General features: G+C 40.4%; 1 protein-coding gene and 1 long non-coding RNA gene across 3 annotated transcripts in view; one reads left to right on the top strand and one right to left on the bottom strand.

Annotated features, from left to right (window-relative positions):
* Positions 1–21735, top strand: part of LOC119502241 (ornithine decarboxylase-like) — a 29819-nt gene extending 8084 nt beyond the window's left edge. Inside the window, exons 6-9 of one of the 2 annotated variants that reach the window (XM_037793094.1) lie at positions 8398–8481; positions 19888–20050; positions 20469–20590; positions 21165–21735. In XM_037793094.1, the coding sequence (XP_037649022.1) occupies positions 8398–8481; positions 19888–20050; positions 20469–20590; positions 21165–21422 (627 nt within the window). In that variant the 3' untranslated portion in view covers positions 21423–21735. Of the gene's footprint in view, positions 1–8397; positions 8482–8941; positions 9105–9522; positions 9645–11238; positions 11692–19887; positions 20051–20468; positions 20591–21164 lie in introns of those variants that run through there. The other variant, XM_037793090.1, reaches the window with a different exon arrangement.
* On the bottom strand, positions 5644–12320 carry LOC119502271. The gene is made up of 3 exons (XR_005210034.1): positions 12002–12320; positions 10427–10433; positions 5644–5655 (listed from the first exon to the last, which is right to left on the bottom strand). It is a non-coding gene; the product is annotated as an uncharacterized LOC119502271 (long non-coding RNA).
* Positions 21736–23855: the final 2120 nt, after the last annotated feature.

Genomic DNA, 23855 nt, shown 5'->3' with positions numbered 1-23855 from the left:
CCCATTTGAGTTTCTCGTAAGGCTACATCTAAGAAAGGCAAGATCTGTAGGGGCCTCGCACAAAGGCTTTTTTCTATGTTAAGCCAGCGTGTATGTGTACAATCCCGGGTCCATATTGTCAAAGGTTTTAACTGCGCAGCCCAGAAGTAATATCTTAGATTTGGAAGTTTGAGCCCTCCCTTTGGTTTAGATAGCTGCAATGTTTTTAGTCTGATTCTTGGCCGCTTTCCTTGCCATATGAATTTTGAAATTAACCTGTCCAATTTATCAAATGTGGGCTTAGGAATATCAATAGGCAACATCTGAAATGGATAGAGAAGCTTAGGCAGCACATTTATGCGTACACTCTCAATTCGGCCTAACAAAGATAGGGGGAGCGTTGCCCATCGGTCCAAATCCTTACCAACATTATGAATCAAACTTTTGTAATTTGCATCGAATAAATTTCTTAATGATGGGGGTATTTGGATGCCGAGATATTTGATGCCATCTTTAGGCCATCTGAAACCAATCTGGAGTTTCACAGTTGGTGAAATTCCACCACTTATATCCATAGCCATTGTTTTATCCACATTAACTTTATAACCCGAAAAGTACCCATATACGGAGATGAGATCCTTTAAGTTTGGGATTGTTGTTGCAGGTTCCGCTAAATATAAAAGCACATCATCTGCGTACAGTGATAATTTATGCTGTTCTCCATTTATTGTCAGTCCTTTTATGTTATCGTTGTCCTTGATAAGCTGTGCCAAAGGTTCAATACTAATATCAAACAGAAGGGGTGAAAGAGGGCAACCCTGTCTGCAGCCGCGCTTTAGGACAAATCGGTCTGATAAAACCCCATTCACTTTAACAGTAGCCTGCGGATTGGAATATAATGTTTGTATCCACTTAATGAAATCGGGGCCAAATTGGAATCGTCTCAATGTTTGAAATAAGTATTGCCAGGACACTCGATCAAATGCCTTCTGGGCGTCGAGGGATAATATCATTGCTTCGTCTTCTTTTACTTTTGGATGTGTCATTAGATTTGGTTTGATCCGGATGAATAATTTTTGTGATAATTTTATTGACACGTTTTGAAAGAATAGTAGTTAATATCCGCAGGTCTGTGTTGAGTAGCGATATGGGCCTATATGATTGGCATTTGGTCGAGTCTTTGCCCTCTTTATGAATTACTACTATTGTTGCGTCCCTCCAAGAGGGGGCCATAGTACCAGATTGTAACGCATGGTGATAAGCTTTTAACAGTAAAGGTGACACTTCCTCTTTAAACATTTTATAAAATTCATTTATGTACCCGTCTGGCCCAGGGCTTTTATTGTTTTTCAATGTAGAGATTACCTGCTGTATTTCCCATTCATTGATTGGTTCATCTAGCTCTTTTGCCATAGGCTCATATTAACTCTCTTAATTTAATGTCCCTTAAAAATTGCGCCAATTCTTTGTCGTCTGTACAGGTGTCGGTGTTTTTGTATAGGGATTTATAAAATTCGGCAAAGGACTGTGAAATTTCATCCGGTTTTGGGAGTGTTGAATTATTAGATACTAACTTCTGTACTATATTGGATGATTGCTGTTTTTTTAGCCTTAGTGCCAATAATCGACTTGCTCTGCTACCGTTTTCGTAATATTTTTGATTTGTAAACCTTAAATTGCCCTCGATCTTTTCTGTAATTAGGGTGTTTAGATCTCTACGTGCTTGTTTAAGAGTATTAAGTATGCTGGGGGATGACGATCCTTTATGCTGTTGTTCAAGCTGCCTTATTTTGTCTTCTAATTCGCGTTGTGTTGCTTCCCTTCTCTTTTTTTTAGCACTTGCAAACAAGATAATACGACCTCTAATATATGCTTTGGCACAGTCCCATAAAATAAGAGGTGATATTTCAGGTGAAGCATTTGTATCTAGATAAGTACTTAATTCAATTTTGACAAATGGGATGAATTCCTTGTCGTTTAGGAGTGATGCATTTAATCTCCATTGTTTGGCTGATGGTGTGTGACCTATGTCCCAGGACACCACAAGAGGAGAGTGATCAGATATTGTAATCGGTAAGATCTTTATGTCTTCTATCCTGTGTAACTCTGCTGTGGGGGTAAAAAAATAATCGATTCTGGAATAGGATGAATGTCTATGTGAGAAGAAGGTAAAATCCCTCCCCTTAGGAAATTTGCTTCTCCAAACATCTGCTAGACCTAACCCTGTTGATAAGTGGTTAAGCCTTTTACTCATTTGAGAAGTGGGGGATTTTGAAGGAGGTTGTCTATCCGTAAATTGAGATACAACGCAGTTGAAATCCCCACCCAATAGCAGAATCCCAGAGCTGTGCTGCAGTATAGTGTTAAAGGTTGTATTTATGAAGCCAGGCTCATCCTCATTTGGGGCATATATGTTCATGAGAGAAACTTGTATTCCATCAATAGAGCCATTTATCAGAATAAATCTACCCTCAGAGTCTTTGATAATTTTAGTTGTTGTGAAATTAATCTGTGTATGTATCAGAATAGAGACTCCTCTTCTTCTGCCTGAGTGGTGTGATGAGTAAAACACCTTGTCTGCCCAAGATTTTTTTAGCTTTTCATGTTCCAAGTCTGATAGATGGGTCTCCTGCAAAAACGCTATCTGGCAATTGGCTCTCCTCAGCTGATTAGGGATTTTCTTCCTCTTTATGGGACTATGGAGGCCTCTGACATTATAGCTTATAACCTTAAGTGATCCCATGACTTGGGGTTAGGAGAATTAGGTAGGAAACAAATTTTGCACTGGCATAAAGTGATGGATCGAGAAGGCTGGTGCAGCACAGAAGGCTATAAGTGGCATGTAGTATAAAGTATCTATGTGCATGATTGTGTGAATGTAGGTGAGTGGGTGTAAGAAGATAAGTATTTGTAAAAGGTAGGGGTGGAGAGGATGGGGAATGGGGGGTATTTAAACCAAAAAAAGAACAGAATATACAAAAGTAAAATACATAAATAAATAGAAGTGTAGACAGGGTTGAAACATTAACATGAGACATTTGTATTGGAATAGAGGAAAAAATCAATTTCCTTGTTGCTTTAAATCTCACAGTGAGATCCCTGGGGAACATTGGGATCAACTCAAACTGAACTGAACATAAAGTTAGATAAACCGTGAACTCGGTCAACACAATGTCCAACACACCTTTGGGACAAGGTCCCAGGCTGCAGGTCATGGACGGCAGCTATGCGAACAATCCTAGAGAGTGCTCGCCTTTGCTTGGGTGTAAAACCAAACAGAACTAAAGAACTAAAGTTATTATTCTCGGTTCAGGCTCCCGCAGAACCCCGAGATAAAATTAGAAAAGATAACGACATTTCAATGTGAGTGTCACAATTGTCAAAGTAATTCTATGTATAAAACTTATTGTGAAACTTAGGAATTATCAAAACCAAAGGAAATTAGATAAAATGAGTGAAAGTTTCCTGAGAGCTTATGCTCATTCATTACAGCCTGTATGCACACGAGTATTTAGATCAAATATCCTTCTACTATACACATCCATACACGAGCACACACCCTCACACCCACACACACACCTACCCACATCCACACCCACACCCACCCTCACATCCACACACCCACACATCCACACATCCACCCACACACACAGGTAATCTCAGGGGATATTTATGTTTTGTTTAACCTATGCTAATATCCTAATGACAGACACAGCCTCTCAAGTAATGAGCAATTAAGTAAATAATAACAAAACAAAAAAAAAACACTCAAATAGTCCATCTGGATAAACATTTAGGAAGTTGTCCCAGGCAACAGTTATTTAGAATTGTTTATATGTCACTTCCCATGTGAATAAGGATACCTTCAGTTAGTCTTCCATCTCAGATCTGGGGATGACTTTTTTCTTTACATAGTCCATGGCTTTGGCAGCATCCAGGAACTCCTTCTCTTCATTGTTGTGGGAAATGCGGAATCTGGCCGGGAAGAGTATTCCATAACGAACTCCTGATCTCCCGCGGAGCATCTTCCTGACGTCTGTGAACGCGGACCTGGCTTTGGCTACGGCGGCCGTGTAGTCGGGGAATATGGCAATCGGGCTGCCGTTGTAGCGGAGCTGACCACCGCGGTCCTCCTCAGGATGTTTTCTGCATCTCCCTCGTTCTGTAGTTTTGCGATGATGACGCGTGGCTCGTCTCCCGGTCTCGTCTGTGTTAGCCCGCAATGTGCGCGCTCCACCAGCAACTCTTTATCCATCTGTAGCACCGCTTTAAGAAGTTTAGAAACCTCCGTAGGTGAGCTTGAGTTCTTCAGCTACTCCGATGATCCGAATGTTACCTCTTCTCATCCTCCCCTCCATATCTTCACATTTTACTTTTAATTCTTCCACTTGTTTATTGAGGTCTCTGACATATGTTTGCACTGAAACTACCTCGTCCGACCAAGTGCATAGTCCTGCCTCCATCTCTGTTACGTTAGCTTTAACGTAAGCTCGAGATCTGAGCGGAGCACCGCGGTGTTGTTGGCTATTTCAGTTTTCAATGCTCTCATTTCCGTCTGTAGCGAGTCAAAAAACTCCGCCAGAGAACTCTTCAGCTGTTCACTTATCACAGCGGTTATATCCTTTCTTATGGAGGAGAGGATATCCGCTTTCACCGAGGCGATGTCCATGGTCAGTTCAGCCGCGGGTGCGGGTGAAGCCTGGTCGGTGTTAGTTGAACTCTTCGCCGAGGATGTGTTGGGCCTTGTGGTGGATGAGCCCTCGTACTTATATTTGCGTAGATTAGACACCATCCACGTCGATTTTACCGACCTTTAACTACACCTTGGTTAGTTGAGGGTAAATTCTAAGCTTTTTGCGTGCTTTTTTAAAATGAAATGTCATTTAAATACGAAATTAGTCAGGATTCTGCAGGAGCTCTGAAAAGTACGTCTTACTCCATTTGCGACTCTTAATCCACACTTTTGATGCCACAATTTGGTTTGTTTGTTAATACTGCTAGTCTGCAGCTACATGCTATCTTTGTTTTCTCATCTGGATTACGCTGGCGTTAGTTTTACCTGCTAGAAGTTCCACCTCTCTTGCTAGCTCCAGGACTCCAGGACACCCGGACGGATACAGTGTCACGTCTTCGCCCTGGACCTTCCCTGGACACCTGGCTCCTGGTCTCAAGCTAATGCTAGCCTAGTGCTAGCGCTCTGCCGAACCATGCTGCCGCTGTACTCCGCCTCAGATCTCCATAACTTCAACAACCACCTGCTTCCGGACTGCATGGACATCCTCAAACAAACTGGACTTCTCCGCAGAGACCATCCTCCACATAGAGGCTGTGGTCGTATCTTCACCTACAATTTCACGTCCCCAAACTCCATCCCTTCCCTCTGGTCCGCTCGCACACCTACTTCCTCATTACGTCATCACAACAAACAACACGTGAATCTGGCCAATCTCCATCCCCTCCCTCAGTCCTCACAACTCATCACCAAGCATCGTCACCTGAAACTGGCTTTGCTCAACACCCGTTCACTAAACAATAAAAGCCTCATTCTAAATTAATTTATTACAGATAATAACCTGGACTTCCTCTGTCTCACTGAATCCTGGCACAAACCCCTGGACTATTTCTCACTCAACCAAACCACACCCACTGGATTCACCTACACTGACCAACCTTGTCCTGAGGGGCGGGGAGGTGGTGTTGCTGCCGTTTACAGGAAGGACATTAAAACAGCCACCATCTCCATTCCTGCCACTCATTCCTTTGAACACCTTGCCTTCAAACTCTCTGGTCCAACTCCCCTGGTCACTGCTATTATCTACCGCCTCCCCAAGCCATCCATTTTTCAGATTTTCTGACCCAGCTAAGTGCCATTTCACCCTCCGTTCTCCTCCTGGGGGATTTTAACTTCCACATCAATGACACTGACTGCAAACCTGCCACAGAATTCCTGGAACTGCTACAATGCTTCAATTTCACACAGCACATCAACTTCCCCACTCACAGCCGTGGACACACCCTGGATTTAGTCTGCTCCACTGGTCTCACAATACACCACCTCTCCAGCCTCAATCTCAATATCTCTGACCACCTGGCAATCACTATGGACATCCACATCCCTATCCCCATCCCAAAAGAAAAACGCACAATCTCCTTCAGAAACCTCAAATCTATCTCCCCCTCGGCTCTCTCAGCCTCCCTCTCCAGTAAATTGTCTGCCTCCCCTCCCCCGCCTTTCTGATAACCCCTCCGACCTCACCAACTATTATAATGACACACTCTACTCCTGTCTTGATCAGCTGGCTCCCATTAAAACCAAAACAGTCTCATTCACACACTCAGCTCCTTGGTACACTCCTGAACTCCACTGATTGAAATCCCGTAAGCGCCAGCTTGAAAGACTTTCCAAGAAAACCGGTTTAACAGTCCATCATCAAGCCTACACAGACCACCTTCAAAAATACACAGACACTCTCTCCACAGCCCGGTCCACCTAGTTCCTTCACAGCCAACAAGTGCAACGCCTTCCTCACATTCTTCCAAACAAAAGTCAACACCATCTACAGCAACCTGACCACCTCCCCCGCCCTCTCCACCGCCCCACCTGCTTCCCCCCCTGTACCACCCAGCACCTGTCTTAGTTCCCCCCTCTGTCGGGCTCCTGAGCAGCTATAGAGCTGCGGCATTTGTGGCAAAGACCACTTGTTGGCAGGAGAACGGGCCCCTAAAATTTGGAAGCTCTGGACGCCTTAGAAAGAAAGTTATTACACGCCCAATTTTTCTACTAAAATTCTCAAAGTTCTTACGGCTATTGCCCGGACACCAGAGGACCTACAGGCCCTAAAGCAGCGATAGTTCTTGGGGTCAAGATTAAGCACCTAAAATTTGGTGGTTCTAGGTGCTCTGCAAAAAAATGACTCCATCTTCACCCTTCTAACGGGTGTTAGCGGAGTCAAGTCTGAGAGCCCTTGATGGGAGGGGGTGATTTTGGACCAAGTTTTTCTCCAGAGCTTCTGGGGTGCTGAAACTGAAATATGTTGATCTCCACTCATTCTAAAGCAATCCTGTGGTGGTTGCACATCTCTATGTCTTTTGTACACTCTGGGGGAAGATGGCCATTTGAAATTACAAATGAATGGGGGTTGAAAGTTAGGGAAAATCCCTTTATAAAGGATTTGTAATGGACACAGTCATATTTCAGCTAAATAGCTTTAAATGATGTGAAATGTAAAGAGGCGCCTAAAATTGACCCTCTAATCCAGAATCTTGTGTTCCAGGCTTCTATCTCTTCTCCACGTCTATTTCCTTTCAGGGTCATCGTAGCAATACAGATCCAAGGCTGATTGATTCAGGAGGTCGCAGAGATGACGTGGTGCGATTTTGGAGTCAAAATTCATGGCAGAATTGAAAATATGTCCTTAATTGGCTAAAGGTCAAGAAAAGTCAACATGTCCACTGGCCATACATTAACATTGACTGATTGATTGTCAGTGGTTATATTGCTTGCGTCAGACTCATCGGACAATGTAGATCCGTTTGGACCTCTTGGCGGTGGTCCAGGTCCAATTTAGGGCCTCTGTGCCAATTTTGGCGCGTTTTGGGTATAAAATGGCCATGAAGTGGAAAAAATTTCCACCTCATGGACGTCCCAATAGATAGATAAATAGATAGATAGATAGATAGATAGATAGATAGATAGATAGAAAGAAGATATTTGTCCAATATGATGCCTGTGGGGAACTATGTGAAACTTAAACCGCGGAGCAGAAAGTGGGGCCAATTTACTCTTACAACTGCACTTAGAAGACACTCTATACATGGAACACCTTAAAGGTCAGCCAACCTTAAGTGTGCCAGAGTTGTTGCTAACTCCAGGGCTAACCCCCTTCATTTTAATCAGCAGGTGGCTGGCAAGCAAGACACAGGAGGTTGGTGTAGGTCTCCTCATGGGTTTCGAGGAGTTGTAGCATTTATTCACTAACAAATAAACTGTACACACACTGAACTGCTACGTTCACACCTATAATGTTAATGCTAACTTCATACTCATCATCTGACTGAGTATGCCAGACAGACACACAGCTGACAACCTTGCATTAAACTTATTGATGCGGTGGAGACTAAAGTGGCTGCATGTGTCCACAACAATACACGCAACATTGTGGCTGCTAACTGTTGTTGCACAGATAGTGTGTATTTTCGGAGCAATAGGCCTTCTGAAAAGTGGGTGTTTGTTTTTGGAATAACAGGCTGTCAGACAAATGGGCTTTCAGTCCAATGGGAGACATTTTTCAGACTATTGGGGGTTCGAAATAATGGGTCGTTGGAACAGAGGGGAATGTCCCCCATACGGTGAGTCCAAATGTATAAACCCTGTATAAATGTTGCCTTATTAGACTGTGGTACTGATGTGTTTTTCAGAATTCGTTGGGCATCCAGATGAGTCTCTTGGATATTGGTGGAGGGTTCTCCGGGAGAGAGGACTTTCATGTGACATTTGAAGAGGTAATAAAGAAAATATACAGTGTTAGGTAGTGCTTTTTCATTGTTGTGTAGCACCTCAGCATTCTAATGACACAAATGAATATGTCAACTATTTTCTTATAGTGTCTTGTTTTCCCTCAAGCACCATTCAAGGAAACCATTGTCCTTTTACTCTTTAGTGGTTGTGTGATCTCTCTATTATCAAGGTCTCTCTACCTCAAGCAAGCATGACAACATTTAATGCAATGCTGGAGACATTTGATCAAACTTTGCCATTTGGTTTTCACCCAGGCTCTCTAATTACATGGCTCATATTTCATAGAAACATATGCAGGAACCTTACCTTTGTTGCCTGTAATGTCAGTAATACTGGTTACTGTAAGTCACTTTGAATTAAAGTGTTAGCGAAAAGTCCTGAATATTAATAGAGGTGTAATAACTGGGAAATATGCTATTAACCCTTTGTGTTTTTCCCTCCTAGTTTTCAGAAGTCATTAATGGAGCACTGGATGAACTCTTCCCGTCTGACAGTGGGGTTCAGATTATTGCAGAACCAGGTCGTTACTTCGTGGAGTCAGCCTTCACACTGGCAGCGAACGTCTTTGCCAGAAGAGTAATCTCAGATGATGTGGAAGAACATAGCGGTAACGTACAGATGTCTTTTGAAGCCACATGAATGTTGAGTCTCCAGTATTAACACATAGCTATACAATGTGTGTTTGTATTTAAATGTATCTTGATTTTAAATACAAGAGGTATAGGTGACAGCTATCAGATGTGTCTGATGGCGCGACATGTCAATGCACCACTACATCAAGATTCATCTTCAGTAGGCAGCCATGCTCAGCCTCTGAGTGAACCCAATGATGAGTTACAGGGTTGGAGTTACTCACTTTGTGTAGAACCCCAGATACCTGGTTGCATGTGGTGGAGGAGCAGAGGGACGATGGATAAAAAACATTATATTTATTATAATTTTCATTTTATTTCCAACATTTTTGCAAAAATATTGCACAGTTGCCATTTAAGTAACTTTCATTATTTTGCATGTGTTTTTTCCAGACGGTGAGGAAAACCACCCTGGCAGAACGATGATGTACTACATAAATGATGGAGCGTATGGCTCACTGAGTTGCCTTATCAATTATGATGCCCACACCAAGGTCGAACCATACCTCTACAGGGTAAATATCAAACCTATCACCAGATAAAAACGTCAATATGGGACGATTCAGCAAAACACCAGATTAAGTTTTTTTATGTCCAATGCCAACAATTTAAAATTCACGCTTTCCACATTACCTGAGTATGGCAACTACTGAATGGTAAAATTCTAATATTGTGGTTATATAAATAATCTATGGTTGAGGTATGGTTAGGGTTAGACAACTAATAGGCCACTATACTTACATTTGGGTACTCGCCGATACCGAGTACCGATATGAGTACTGCTTTGTGCCAAAAGACCCTCGTTAGCAGCCAGCTGGAGGGTGTGAGCGACACACGGCAGGCTCGGGAGTCCCGCATCACTCATGGCCTTTATCATGTTTTTGGCATTGTCCCAGAGCACAACGTGAACAGAACTTTTCGGAATGCCCCACGTCTGTAGCATATCATCAAGTGCACCTAATATGGCTTGGCCAATGTGCGAACCCCGACACTGCTTTCCTTGTAGAATGACTCTCTGCAGAGTAAAATCCTCATCAATCCACAGTTAAATTGATGAGAGAGATTGGGCTGACACTGCTAGTCCAAATATCAGTGGTGAAACTGAAGGCCGACATGTCTTGCAACAGGCAGTTGATGTGATGTGGTGACGGCTGGGAATCTCATGCTTCGTCTCCAGTACACTGACAAGACGGTGAAATCCCGTATTATCAAGAAGTGACAGCAGCTGGTCATCAAGAGCAATGTATGCTGGGTAAGAGCTTCTGTTATTTTTACCGCCCATGGGTTGTCTCCGGACATTTTCTCTCGCTTTTCCAGCGTTTGCTGCAAAGTTGGTTGTTGCTGTTTCCCGCTGCAAGCATTAGCAAACTCCTTGAACACTGCGTCGTGTTGGTTTTTAAGATGTTTTATCAAATTGCTTGTGTTAAATGCGCTGCTTTTCACTCCTCCTGACAATTTAGCAGAGCATAGTTTGCAGACTGCTCTGCTTTTTTCTTCATCGCTTACCGTGAAATAACTCCAAACTGCTGACATGGCTGCTCCCCCACCTAACATTACCTGCTCAATTGACGAGAGGTTAATGTCACGCTGCCATAAAGTGGTATCGGTGTTGTTGTATCGGAGCTGTTTTGCGAATACGAGTACATGAGCACAGTATCGGACCCGATACCCGATACTGGTATCGGTGCATCCCTAGCAACTAACACACTTTGTTATAGTTAAGCAAAGATCGTGGTTATGGTTAATAGAAGGCCAGTTAGACTGCGTCCTCTACAAGCCTACTGGAGGACACTACTTCCTGCATTAGCACTTAACGTTGGCTTGGTCATAAATCTTGAGGTTTGGAATTGTTCCATATGGATGTAATTGCTTGGGATACTGGGCTCTAAATGAATGACCCAACCTGATATCATCTTCATGCACAGTAACTGAGAATTGTTTGTTTAAAATAAGATGTGGAACAGCTTGTTGGAGGCTGTCACTCACCATCTGGCCTGAGAAATGAGTGATGTCAGACATGAGATTTAAAGGAATAGATTGTAGGAGAATATGATAACCAGTGTGATGTGGATGTGTTGGATTATGTTTTAATGTTTGTGCTCTACACAGGCTGTTGAGAGCAGCGAGCAGAGATACCGGTCTACTATCTGGGGTCCAACCTGCGACAGCATTGACAAAGTCACCGACGACTACTGGATTCCTGAGTGTCATGTGGGGGACTGGCTTCTCGTTGACAACATGGGCGCATATTCTGTTAGTATGTCCACCGACTTCAATGGCTTTGAAAGAGCACACATTTACCTTGTTGTGACAGCTGAGACATGGCACGCCTTAAACCTTTCTCACACCTACAATATTATCCAGTAATAACCTGGCAATACTTCTGTAGAACAACAGCTCTATACAAACATAAACAAACTGGCATTAAACATCTGTCATAGATTGGTCAGTTTCATAAGAGTATTGTGAATATTCTGTCATGTAAATTTATTTCACTGCATCTGCAATCCACCATAGGATACTTTTCTTCCAATTTAAAATTACATTTGTGTTATAGTCATACAGTTGATAGCATAGGCGTAGATTTGGGTAATCAGGGTCAGGTTGCTCCTGAATTGTCGCTAGCAATATTTTAACGTTATCTAATGATCTTGTCATTTTACCTCCTCATCCTCATCTGTACAAGTTTGCCAGGTTTGTGGGGTATTTTTTCTGTATAAAGTGAACTACTTTAATGAGAATAAAAGAGCGAAATATGGGGGACTAATATTAATTGAATCAGTCAGTTGATATTACTGTTTATTCAAATTTAAGGCATGTTTGCTGATTTGTGTTTGCTTTGCTCAAATATGTTATTTTAACATCAACCAACCTTGTTATTGTTGCTCAGCTAATAAGAATGTTCTGTAATCAAAGCAGCATCAGTAACGTGTTGCGTTGATGTTTATTCTGAATCTCAGATGATGTTTGAAAATAGTTTACGGTAGAAAGTTGCTTTAAACAGAGTAGCACTATTATTATTATTTTCTTGTAACATTTATTTTGAAAACGTATCATACATATCAATTTTGAATATTAAATGTACTCATACATCATCTGAATGTGTAATGTAAACATTATTTTGATCACTTTGAATTGGAAAAAAAGTACAAAAAGATCTCTGTGTGTAAAAATAATAAAAATATTTGTGTTCCTTCATCATGATTGATGTATTTGATGCATGTGTGTGTTTGCATGTGTGTGCATGCATGCTACCTGACTTGTACCAGGGGGCCTCACAAGACACAAGCTTAAAAAAAATGTAATATTGGGGTTTTCACTGCCATTATATGGTTGGACAAGCCGACGCACAGAATGGCACAGGGAGGGGGGTTGAGAACAACGGTGCTAACGTATGTCCTTCAAAATCAGGGCATAATATCACAGATGAGAGTGAGTCATCTATGTAGTGTGACAACTGAAAGACAAAGTTAGTTATTAGTTATTATTTAAAGCTTCAGTAGACAATATATTTTTGGCATCATTTGGTAAAAAATCCATAATAACCTTTCAGCATATTGTAATTCAAGTTATTCTGTGGGATAACTAGACTTCAGCTCCTCCTCATGGAGGCAAAGCCCGGCCACCAAGCGCTCACCGTCTGGCCTGGGCCTGGCTCCAGACAGGGGCCCCAGGCTTCCTCCGGGCCAGGTAACTCCTCTTCTGCCTTGATCAGTCATAGGGTTTTTATGAACCATTCTTAGTCTGGCCATGGGAGACCCTACCAGGAGCACCAGGCTCCAGACAACACATTATCGCAATGCCCCTGTAAACCTTGTTTTAGGTAACAAATATAGAATTAGAGATCAGGAGAAGTAAACATAATGTAAAATACAATTAAGAATAATGGTGTTAAAACTTTAATAGTCACATACTGGACTTGGAAATACGCATGTGTTCAGAATCACTTTCATCAGCTTTATTGCAAATTTAAACTAAATCTACAGATATGTGATACCATCCTGATGCATGCCAAGGAGCGGCTCTGCTTCACCTCAGAGAACTTTCACAGAGACTGTCAGTCTTCTCAAGATCCTCATCACCATACCCATGACAACAGCTGAATCTGAGAGGTGCTTCTCCACTTTGAAGAGGATCAAGACCTTCCTGAGAAACAGCTGCCACTGCTCATCTGCGTCTTTCACTGAAACCCACTGTAAAAAGAGTTCCTCCAGTGCTCCGCTAATGCCTTCTGAAAGCTAGGAGGGAAAACACATTGGGTTAATAGCATATTTCACGGGTATTACACCTCTATTAATATTCAGGACATTTCGCTGACACTTTAATACAAAGTGACCTACAGTAACCAGTATCACTGACATTTCAGGCAACAAAGGTAAGGTTCCTGCATTTGTTTCTATGAAGTACGAGCCATCTGATTAGAGAGCCTGAATGAAAATCAAATAGCAGTTTGATCAAATGTCTCCGACATTGAATTAAAATGTGTCATGCTTGCTTGAGGTAGAGAAACCTTGATAACAGAGTTATCACACAACCACTTGTAGCCAGTAGCAAGCTATCGCCCTCCAAGCCACCGTAGTTCTAAGCAGACGTAGCACGACCACTTCCTCAGTCCTAAAAATTACTGACAGACAATAAATAAATGGGTAATATGCACACACATTACAACGCTATTTCTGCCTCGCCTCCCTGGTACTGCATCGTGAATCTCCTGGTATAGGTCCCCATATTTGAGGTAAGGTACGTTTTATGCGTTGGTGGCTTCAGGTCAAGCTTAGTGATCTCCTGTTTGACTCCATGCTGAGCCTTTCTGTGTGTGCTGAGGTGGTGCGCAACCCACTAGAAGAAGGTCCATGGCAATTTATATATTGTTGGCTCGAATGTTGTTTGTTGTGGCATAATAATATTAGTTTTATTCCTTTGTAGATTGATTGCCATTGCTGTTTTGTTTTGTTTTCCCCTTATTTTGTTAAGGATAATTCGTTTTTGTGATATTGTTTGCTTGGTATAATTTAAAAAATGTTGTCCTCCCAAGAGACTACTTGTACCTGTATTTTTGTGATTCTGTTGACCAATTGTGACCTGCAGTGATTGGCACTTCCGCGTTGGCTTCATTTCTCAGCACAGGAGGTTCCAATCAGGTTGCAACCAGAATTTTTTTTTACAACCCAAAAGTCGTATTAATGCTCTCTATAATAGCCCTATAGGTAAAAACTGACCTAAAAATCATTAATAGTAATGAGTTATATAAAGTCATTATTTATCACATGCCTCACACATTACATCACATTAAACATCACCCAGAAAAGTTTGTATTCTTACCACAGTCCTCCATATTTTGCAGCCCTGATATTCTCAAATATTTTCAAATGAGTTTAAGTATTATATCAGAATCTGTATTAAACAGAACTGGAAGTAAGTTTGATAACAAGTACTCACACACATCCAAAGTGAAATATGTCAGAATGACATGCTGGTTTTATTAGCTCACTGGTGGCTTTTCTCCACCCACTGTGGGAAAATAAACTATACCTCACCTTGATCTCAATTGCCTAACATGGCATCTAGACCAGACTTGTTTTATTGAGGGGTGTTTAACACAACAATTCACGTACATGATAATTTGCAGTTTTGGAGAACCACACCTTCCAGCACCCTAGGGCTTAAGAGGTTAATTTGTTATGTCACAACTTCCTGTTATTAGAACATATAGTTAGGGTTGTTCTGTCCTCGAACGATCCAGGACACATTCCTTCTTAGATGTCAACATATAACAAAGGTTCATCCTGGAGGTCTATAGGGGAAAGAGACAGAGCTCCACACTCACAACTCTGCTGACTGTCCTTAATTCTCCCCCTGATGATGAGATCAGCTCCAGGTGTGCGGTTCCCCTTTTTATTCCTTGATTCAGTGTCTTTTTATGTGTGTTCTCTAATTGTTTTATTTCTGTTTGTCAACGGTCCAATTTTTTTTATTTTTAATTAGAGCAATACCCTTTTAATTCCCCCCCTAGCATGCATCCCATATATTTGTTGGACACTTCCCCGTTATCATTTTTGTCAAGATAATCTTTTATGTCCATCCATATTTGCTGCCACATTTGATTTAGAATCCTTGCGTTCAGCCTACAGATAGTATTCTTCTTTTATGAACCTAATGTTAAATCTAAAAACAGTGGGCAGTACGAGTTACAATAATGCCTTCACATCTGTACGTGTTACATTAAGCACATCTTTCTGGATAATTATCTCTGTACATTATATATTCTTTTTATTCTTAATACTGTGAACCTCTGCACATCCCCTAGAATATATTCTTGCACATTCCGGCCTAGGTCTTTCTCTTCTATACATATTTCTTGATTTTTAAAGGTCCCATATTGTAAAAAGTGAGGTTTTAAGGTTTAAGTGCTTTATAAATACTGTTTAACTATCAAAACGCTCAATATACGGAGAAATACACACAGACCGTATTCAAAAATTGCGCGTTTGAAACAAGCCGTTAGGATTTCTGTCCATTTGTGATGTCACAAATATAAAATATTTAGACCATTACACGGTTTTAAACCCAAACATTCTAAATGTGTCACAGTTTATTTCCTGTTGGAGTGTATGTGAATGACATCAGCAGACAGGAAGTAAACATGGAACCAAACTGTTGCCTAGCAACGCAATTACGTTGCAATTCTATTGTAATGTACTAAAACGGAGCGTTTCAGACAGAGGGTAAATACAGGTATATTCAGGCAGACAGTAAAAGGAAAATAATGTGTTTTTTAAACATTACAGCATGTAAACATGTTCTAGTAGAAACACAAAATACAAGTATGAACCTGAAAATGAGCACGATATGGTACCTTTAAATTGTATTTTTTTCTTCTATTCTATGTTTATGCTTCTTGTCTATGTACCAATACCCCAAAGCAAATTCCTTGTATGTGAGAACCTACTTTGCAATAAACCAGATTCTGATTTAAACAGTGTTGTTGATACACCACAAAAGTAAACAATGAAGTATCAAGTCAAATTCTCACAGAGAATGCCAGCCATCAAATATTTGTTTCGCATGCGATAGCTTCCATAGTTAACTGGTACTCTCAGTAAACATTCCATATATAACTGGCCCTCACTTTCATTGCGCCACATGGTTTTGCTTGCACCCTCTGACTCGCGCGTGCATTAGACTCCTTTCTCCGTGTTTCAAGACGGGTCTGGTGGGTTGTCGACAACGCCGCAGACCCCTGGCACCTTTTACGTGGGCCGACCCCTGATCTGACGGCATGACGCGGTCGGGGCGCACTGAAAACAGTCCGCCCCGGTCGACAGTCGCACCGGGAGCAGGGGGCCGTCCCCGGTGGGGAGAGAGGTCGCAGCGAGCCCTTTGTCCACGGTGCGGTGACGTCCGGGCGGGGAGCGTTGGAAAGCTGCAGCCACGAGTCACCTTCGCCCCGAGCCTTTCCAAGCCGACCTAGAGCCGGTCGCGGCGCAACGCCTGGTATGCGGGACTCCCCAGCCTGCCGTGTGTCGCTCACACCCTCCAGCTGGCTGTTAACGAGGGTCTTTTGGCACAGAGAAGTACTCGTATCGGTATTCGGTATCGACGAGTACCCAAATGTAAGTACTTGTACTTGGTCTGAAAAAAAGTGGTATCGGTGCATCCCTAGTAATTTTCGTACACATGCTGCTTTTATAGAGAATTCTTACTGAATTATACTTAGTGTTTAATCACTTTGTTGCATTAGTACAATGTTTAGCAATGGTTGACCTATTTCTATTTTGTTATTTTGCTATTAAATGTATGTTTACTGCTACTTTTATTAAACTTTTTTTGTTATTTATTCATTACTATTATTATTACCTTTTTATATTTATTGATTTCTTTTTTTCTCTCCCAGTTACTCTCATTTTAATTTTGCCTTTTGGAACCACTTTTATCTACCGCTCAGCAGCCCAGAATGGCCATCTCCGGAGCTAAAATCATACCAGGATATCTTGCCTCCAGCATTCTTTGGTTCACCGCTTAGCTACTCCCTGACAAAATCAATAGACAACCCAGTTGTCGTAATGTTACGAGAATGAAGTCATAACTTTACGAGAAAAAAAGTCGGAATATTACGAGAATAAAGTCATAACTTTAAAAAAAAAAAATTACTACTTTATAATATTATGACTTTATTTTCATAATATTACGACTTTTTTCTCGTAAACCTATGACTTTATTCTTGTAATATTCTGACTTTATTCTCGAAATCTCAGATTAATTTTTTTTTCCTCAATATGACCCTTATACTCCGTCATACCATCGTACCATAGACCTACAACAATGATAAATAAAAATGAAAATGTAAACAAAACACAGTTATTCATTTCCATTTTTAAAAATCCACAGGGAGCCTCTGGAGAGAAGCTAAAGAGTGTGGCTCCGGAGCCGCAGGTTGCTTAGAGACCCCTGGGCTTAGTGAACAAGAGAAGGAAAATCCTCAGAAAGGTGTTGGACCTGATAAAAGGCATTACACTTTGTATGCAATGTACACTATCTAATTTAATGGTGCTTTCGCGTGGCTATCGGTATCTGAGCCTGTATGCAGGTTTGAATTCCAGAGTTATAAGCTAAATAGTATTTAATATATCATGGAGGGCAATACTTGTATACAACTTAAAGGTGCTACATCCTACATTCAGTAGACTTAGCACGCAGCCCTGGGGGGAGCCCGTGCTCAGCGTGATGGTACCTGATGTTCTGCTGCCGATCCGTAAAGTCTGTGATCTCTCTGTCAGAAAGTCCAGGATCCAATTGCAGAGGGAGGTATCGAGACCCAGCGGGGAGCGTTTTCCTATCACCTTCTGGGGGATGATAGAAATTTGTGTTTGGTGGATTATTTCTCTGTTGTTACAATGCTAATTGGCATTGTATTTTACATCGTTGGAAAGCCTGTTTATTTACCTTCACAATGATGTCCAACTTATAAGGATCATGCATTTGTGGGATGAGCAGCACAGTTGATTATGTATATTATATTATATTATTATTATATTATTATATTATATTAAGTAAAATTTGCCAAAATTCTCTGCCGATGGTAAACAGTGTATTCTCCTGTTGGTATTGACTCTTGTTTTGAGATGTTTGGGGGATTGGGGGATTGAACTCTCTATCAGTAACAAGGAACAAACAAGACATATTGGCTATTTTACACTTTATTCGTTTAATACACCGTCAGGAGCCTCAGTAGTGGTGGAAGATCCATACGCAGCCACAACAGCCTGGCACCTCTTCCTCATGCTGGTCACCAACCTGGTCACATGTTGCTGTGGGATGGCGTTCCATTCCTCAACCAGGATTCGTTGCAGGTCAGCGTGGTTGTGTTGGTCACTCTGCCCCAAACCATGACACTGCCCCCACCAAAAGCTGTTACTCCATCGGTGCCACAATCAGAATAGCAGGAGAATACATTGTTTACCATTGGCAGAGCATTTTGGCAAATTTTTCTCGGGCACTCCCCACATAATCAGCTGTGCTGCTCATCCCACAAATGCATGATCCTTACAAGTTGGACATCATTGTGAAGGTAAATAAACAGGCTTTCCAACGATGTAAAATACAATGCCAATTAGCATTGTAACAACAGAGAAATAATGCACCAAACACAAATTTCCAAACTTTTTTTTCTGAGTTTTAAATTGATTGGCAATGTGGTTCCACTCTCTAATAAGGCACTCTTTATAAAGGTTTGATAAATAATGACTTTATATAACTCATTACTATTAATGATTTTTAGGTCAGTTTTTACCTATAGGGCTATTATAGAGAGCATTAATACGACTTTTGGGTTGTAAAAAAAAATTCTGGTTGCAACCTGATTGGAACCTCCTGTGCTGAGAAATGAAGCCAACGCGGAAGTGCCAATCACTGCAGGTCACAATTGGTCAACAGAATCACAAAAATACAGGTACAAGTAGTCTCTTGGGAGGACAACATTTTTTAAATTATACCAAGCAAACAATATCACAAAAACGAATTATCCTTAACAAAATAAGGGGAAAACAAAACAAAACAGCAATGGCAATCAATCTACAAAGGAATAAAACTAATATTATTATGCCACAACAAACAACATTCGAGCCAACAATATATAAATTGCCATGTACCTTCTTCTAGTGGGTTGCGCACCACCTCAGCACACACAGAAAGGCTCGGCATAGAGTCAACAGGAGATCACTAAGCTTGACCTGAAGCCACCAACGCATAAAACATATCTTACCTCAAATATGGGGATCTACCGGGAGTTTCACGATGCAGTACCAGGGAGGCGAGGCAGAAATGGCGTTGTAATGTGTGTGCGTATTGCCCGTTTATTTATTGTCTGCCAGTAAATTTTTAAGAATGAGGAAGTGGTCGTGCTATATCTGCGTAGAACTACGGTGGCTGGGAGGGCGATTGCTTGCTACTGGCTACAAGTGGTTGGGTGATAACTCTATTATCAAGGTTTCTCTACCTCAAGCAAGCATGACAAATTTGAATTCAATGTTGGAGACATTTGATCAAACTGCTATTTGATTTTCATCCAGACTCTCTAATCATATGGCTCGTACTTCACAGAAATACATGCAGGAACCATACCTTTGTTGCCTGTAATGTCAGTGATACTGGTTACTGTAGGTCACTTTGTATTAAAGTGTGAGCGCAATGTCCTGAATATTAATAGAGGTGTAATACATATGAAATATGCTATTAACCCATTGTGTTTTTCCCTCCTAGTTTTCAGAAGTCATTAATGGAGCACTGGATGAACTCTTCCCGTCTGACAGTGGGGTTCAGATTATTGCAGAACCAGGCCGGTACTATGTGGAAGCAGCCTTCACACTGGCAGCGAACGTCTTTGCCAGAAGAGTAATCTCAGATGATGTGGAAGAACATAGCGGTAACGTATAGATGTCTTTTGAAGCCACATGAATGTTGAGTATCCAGTATTAACACATAGCTATACAATGTGTGTTTGTATTTAAATGTATCTTGATTTTAAATACAAGAGGTATAGGTGACAGCTATCAGATGTGTCTGATGGCGAGACATGTCAATGCACCACTACATCAAGATTCATCTTCAGTAGGCAGCCATGCTCAGCCTCTGAGTGAACACAATCCTGAGTTGCAGGGTTGGAGTTACTCACTTTGTGCAGAACCCCAGATACCTGGTTGCATGTGGTAGAGGAGCAGAGGGACCATAGATTAAAAGCATAATTTTTATTATAATTTTCCTATTATTTTCAACATCTTTGCAAAAATATTGCATAGTTGCCATTTAAGTAACTTTCATTATTTTGCATGTGTATATTCCAGACGGTGAGGAAAACCACCCTGGCAGAACGATGATGTACTACATAAATGATGGAGCGTATGGCTCACTGAGTTGCATTATGAATCATGCTGCCCACACCAAGGTTGAACCATACCTCTACAGGGTAAATATCAAACCACATAAGGAAGTCAATATGGGACGATTCTGCGAAACACCAGATTCCTTTTTTTATGTCCAATGCCAACAATATAAAATTTGCGTTTTCCACAGTACCTGAGCATGGCAACTACTGAATGGGTAAAGTCAAAGTTTGTAGTTATATTAATAATCTATGGTTGAGGTATGGTTAGGGTTAGGCGACTAACACACTTTGTTATAGTTAGGGAAAGATCATGGTTAAGATTAATTGAAAGTTAGTTAGACTGTGACCTCCACAAGCTTACTGTCCACCTCAAGAGGACACTACTTCCTGCATTAGCACCTAACGTTGGCATTGGACATAAATCTTGAGGTCTGGAATTGTTCCATATGGATGTAATTGCTTAGGATACTGGGCTCTAAATTAATGACACAACGTGATATCATCTTCATGCACAGTGAGTGAGAATTGTTGGAGGCTGTCACTCACCATCTGGCCTGAGAAATGAGTGATGTCAGATATGAGATTTTAAGGAATACATTGTGGGAGAATATGATGTGATGTGGATTTAATGTTTTAATGTTTGTGCTCTACACAGGCTGTTGAGAGCAGCGAGCAGAGATACCGGTCCACTATCTTTGGTCCAACCTGCGACAGCTTTGACAAAGTCACCGACGACTTCTGGATTCCTGAGTGTCATGTGGGGGACTGGCTTCTCGTTGACAACATGGGCGCATATTCTGTTAGTATGTCCACCGACTTCAATGGCTTTGAAAGAGCACACATTTACCTTGTTGTGACAGCTGAGACATGGCACGCCTTAAACCTTTCTCACACCTACAATATTATCCAGTAATGACCTGGTAATACTTCTGTAGAACAACAGCTCTATACAAACATGAACAAACTGGCATTTAACATATGTCATTGATTGGTCATGTAAATTCATTTCACTGCATGTGCAATCCACCATAGGATACTTTTCTCCCAATTTAAAATTACATTTGTGATAATTCTGATATATAATCATCCACTGCAGAGTTTCCATAGGCTGGAAATTATAAAAGGGTGTTTCTGCAACTACGGTGCCTTTTGACTCACCCAAATAAAAAACCTCTATGAATTTTAATTTTAACCATCAGAGTATGTAATACATATAACCAGGTACACAAAATTACATTTAGTCATTAAGATTTTAATTTGTAACATGTTTATTTTTTATGGTTTTCATCACTTGTTCTTACTAAATGTCCTTACCACAACATTACAATAACGTTAATTTTATACATTTTACTTTTTTTATCTAATTTCTATAATATTTTTGAAGACATTTAAATTAATTTTCATCAAACTTTGTGTATCATTGTAAATATTGATATAAAACCTCTTTCTTTTTTTTAAATAGAGGATTTCATGATTAGCTCTACAACCTGCAAAAAAACAGTAACCATAGATAACCATAGTCTTCATACACAAAAAAAAATAATATGCTGTGTTTTATAACATATTGCAATTCTAATATTTAATGTCTTTAAATAACAATAACGACAATAAAGCTGTTGCGGTAAAGACAGGTTGCGGAAATTACATTTTTGCTAATATCGCAGATAAATGGCAGCTAGCAAGGTCTGCTACGTTAACTTTGACTCTTAGCATCTAAAATACATGAATTCAACAGTAATATTAAGTTATTTTTTAAGTGTAGTTCAAAATACTAAATTACTACACTGTATGGTAAGGACACACAATAAATACTTGAGAAGAAAAGGTGACCTTAACCTTGTTTTTCTTGATCTTGAGGGTCACCTATGGGGGTGGCCCAACCTGTCATCCATGAGCTCACCTGCTAACTTCTGTTTCCATAGAAACTAGATTTGTTTGGCTTTGAATAAAACTTTTACTGTGGCATTTGTTCAGTGTGGCGGTAAGGAGTTGAGTGGGACAGGCGAATTTAGATGAAAAAAATCATATAAATGGTTTGTACAAAACAATAATTTTAATATGGTGTATATGAAACAATTCCATTTGAAATAATGTCATGTTATAATTGAATTAGCTCATTTTACTTATCTCAACATTGAGACCATACCTGTGGGACATAAAGAAAAGTGGTGTTTGGACCATCCATACATTTTATTAAATCACATTATTTAGTAATTGTTTTTATGTCGAGATGGGTAATGCCGCTGTGTATATATTTATCAAGCATTTGCCCTGCAAATTTAACAAAAATCCAAAATTTGCCTTGACTTGCCCGTAGTTGCAGAAATACCCATATATATTTTTAAACCGTTTTTAAAAATACACTATCCTCAATGATGTTTTTGTGGAAGTTTAATTTAAACATTTGGGAGATCCCATTTTGGTTATCTGCCGATGAGTCCAATCTGATATTTATATTTACCTAAATGTTTATTAAATATGTGTCTGACAATGACATACTGAAATAACAGCTGTAAGTACTAAAACTGATGCTAAAACTGAAACTGATTTGCCACAAGCTACTTGATCCACACATATATATATATATATATATATAATTCCATTATTAATTAAATCATTTTTTATATAATTAATTAATTAATAAATAATTCATTTAAAGTTCCCATATTGTAAAAAGTGAGATTTTCAGTTCTTTTATATTATAAAGCAGGTTAAAGTGCTATATAAATACTGTTAATCTATCAAAACGCTCAATATACGGAGAAATAGACACAGCCCGTATTCATAAATTGTGCGTTTGAAACAAGCGGATTTCTGTCCATTTGTGATGTCACAAATATACAATATTTAGACCATTATGCGGTTTTAAACGTAAACATTCTAAATGTGTCCCAGCTTATTTCCTGTTGCACTGTATGTAAATAACATCAGCTGACAGGAAGTAAACATGGTCCCAAACTGCTGCCTAGTAATGCAATTCTGTTGAAATGCACTAAAACGGAGCGTTTCGGACAGAGGGTAAATACAGGTATATTCAGGCAGACAGTATGAGGAAAATAAAGTTTCTTTTGAACATTACAGCATGTAAACATGTTCTAATAGAAACACAAAATACAAGTATGAACCTGAAAATGAGAATGATATGGGACCTTTAATAAATTAAATGATTATATGTTATTATATGAATGAAAGTTGGGAAACTGTGAGAATGCTACTCTTGCTGGAGAATACTTATCACTCTGGAGTTGTTAGGACTACAAAAACTCTCCACTCTCTATTCTTACAGTGGTGTCACAGAGTGAGTGATGCTTTTTTCACTTCATACCCAAACTTGCCTGCAGAGGGC

The sequence above is a fragment of the Sebastes umbrosus genome, chromosome 14 (assembly GCF_015220745.1).
Source record: "Sebastes umbrosus isolate fSebUmb1 chromosome 14, fSebUmb1.pri, whole genome shotgun sequence".
In the NCBI taxonomy this organism is placed as follows: Eukaryota; Metazoa; Chordata; class Actinopteri; order Perciformes; family Sebastidae; genus Sebastes; species Sebastes umbrosus.
The sequence above is the reverse complement of the archived record's forward strand: the minus strand, read 5'-3'. Positions and strand labels throughout refer to the sequence as shown.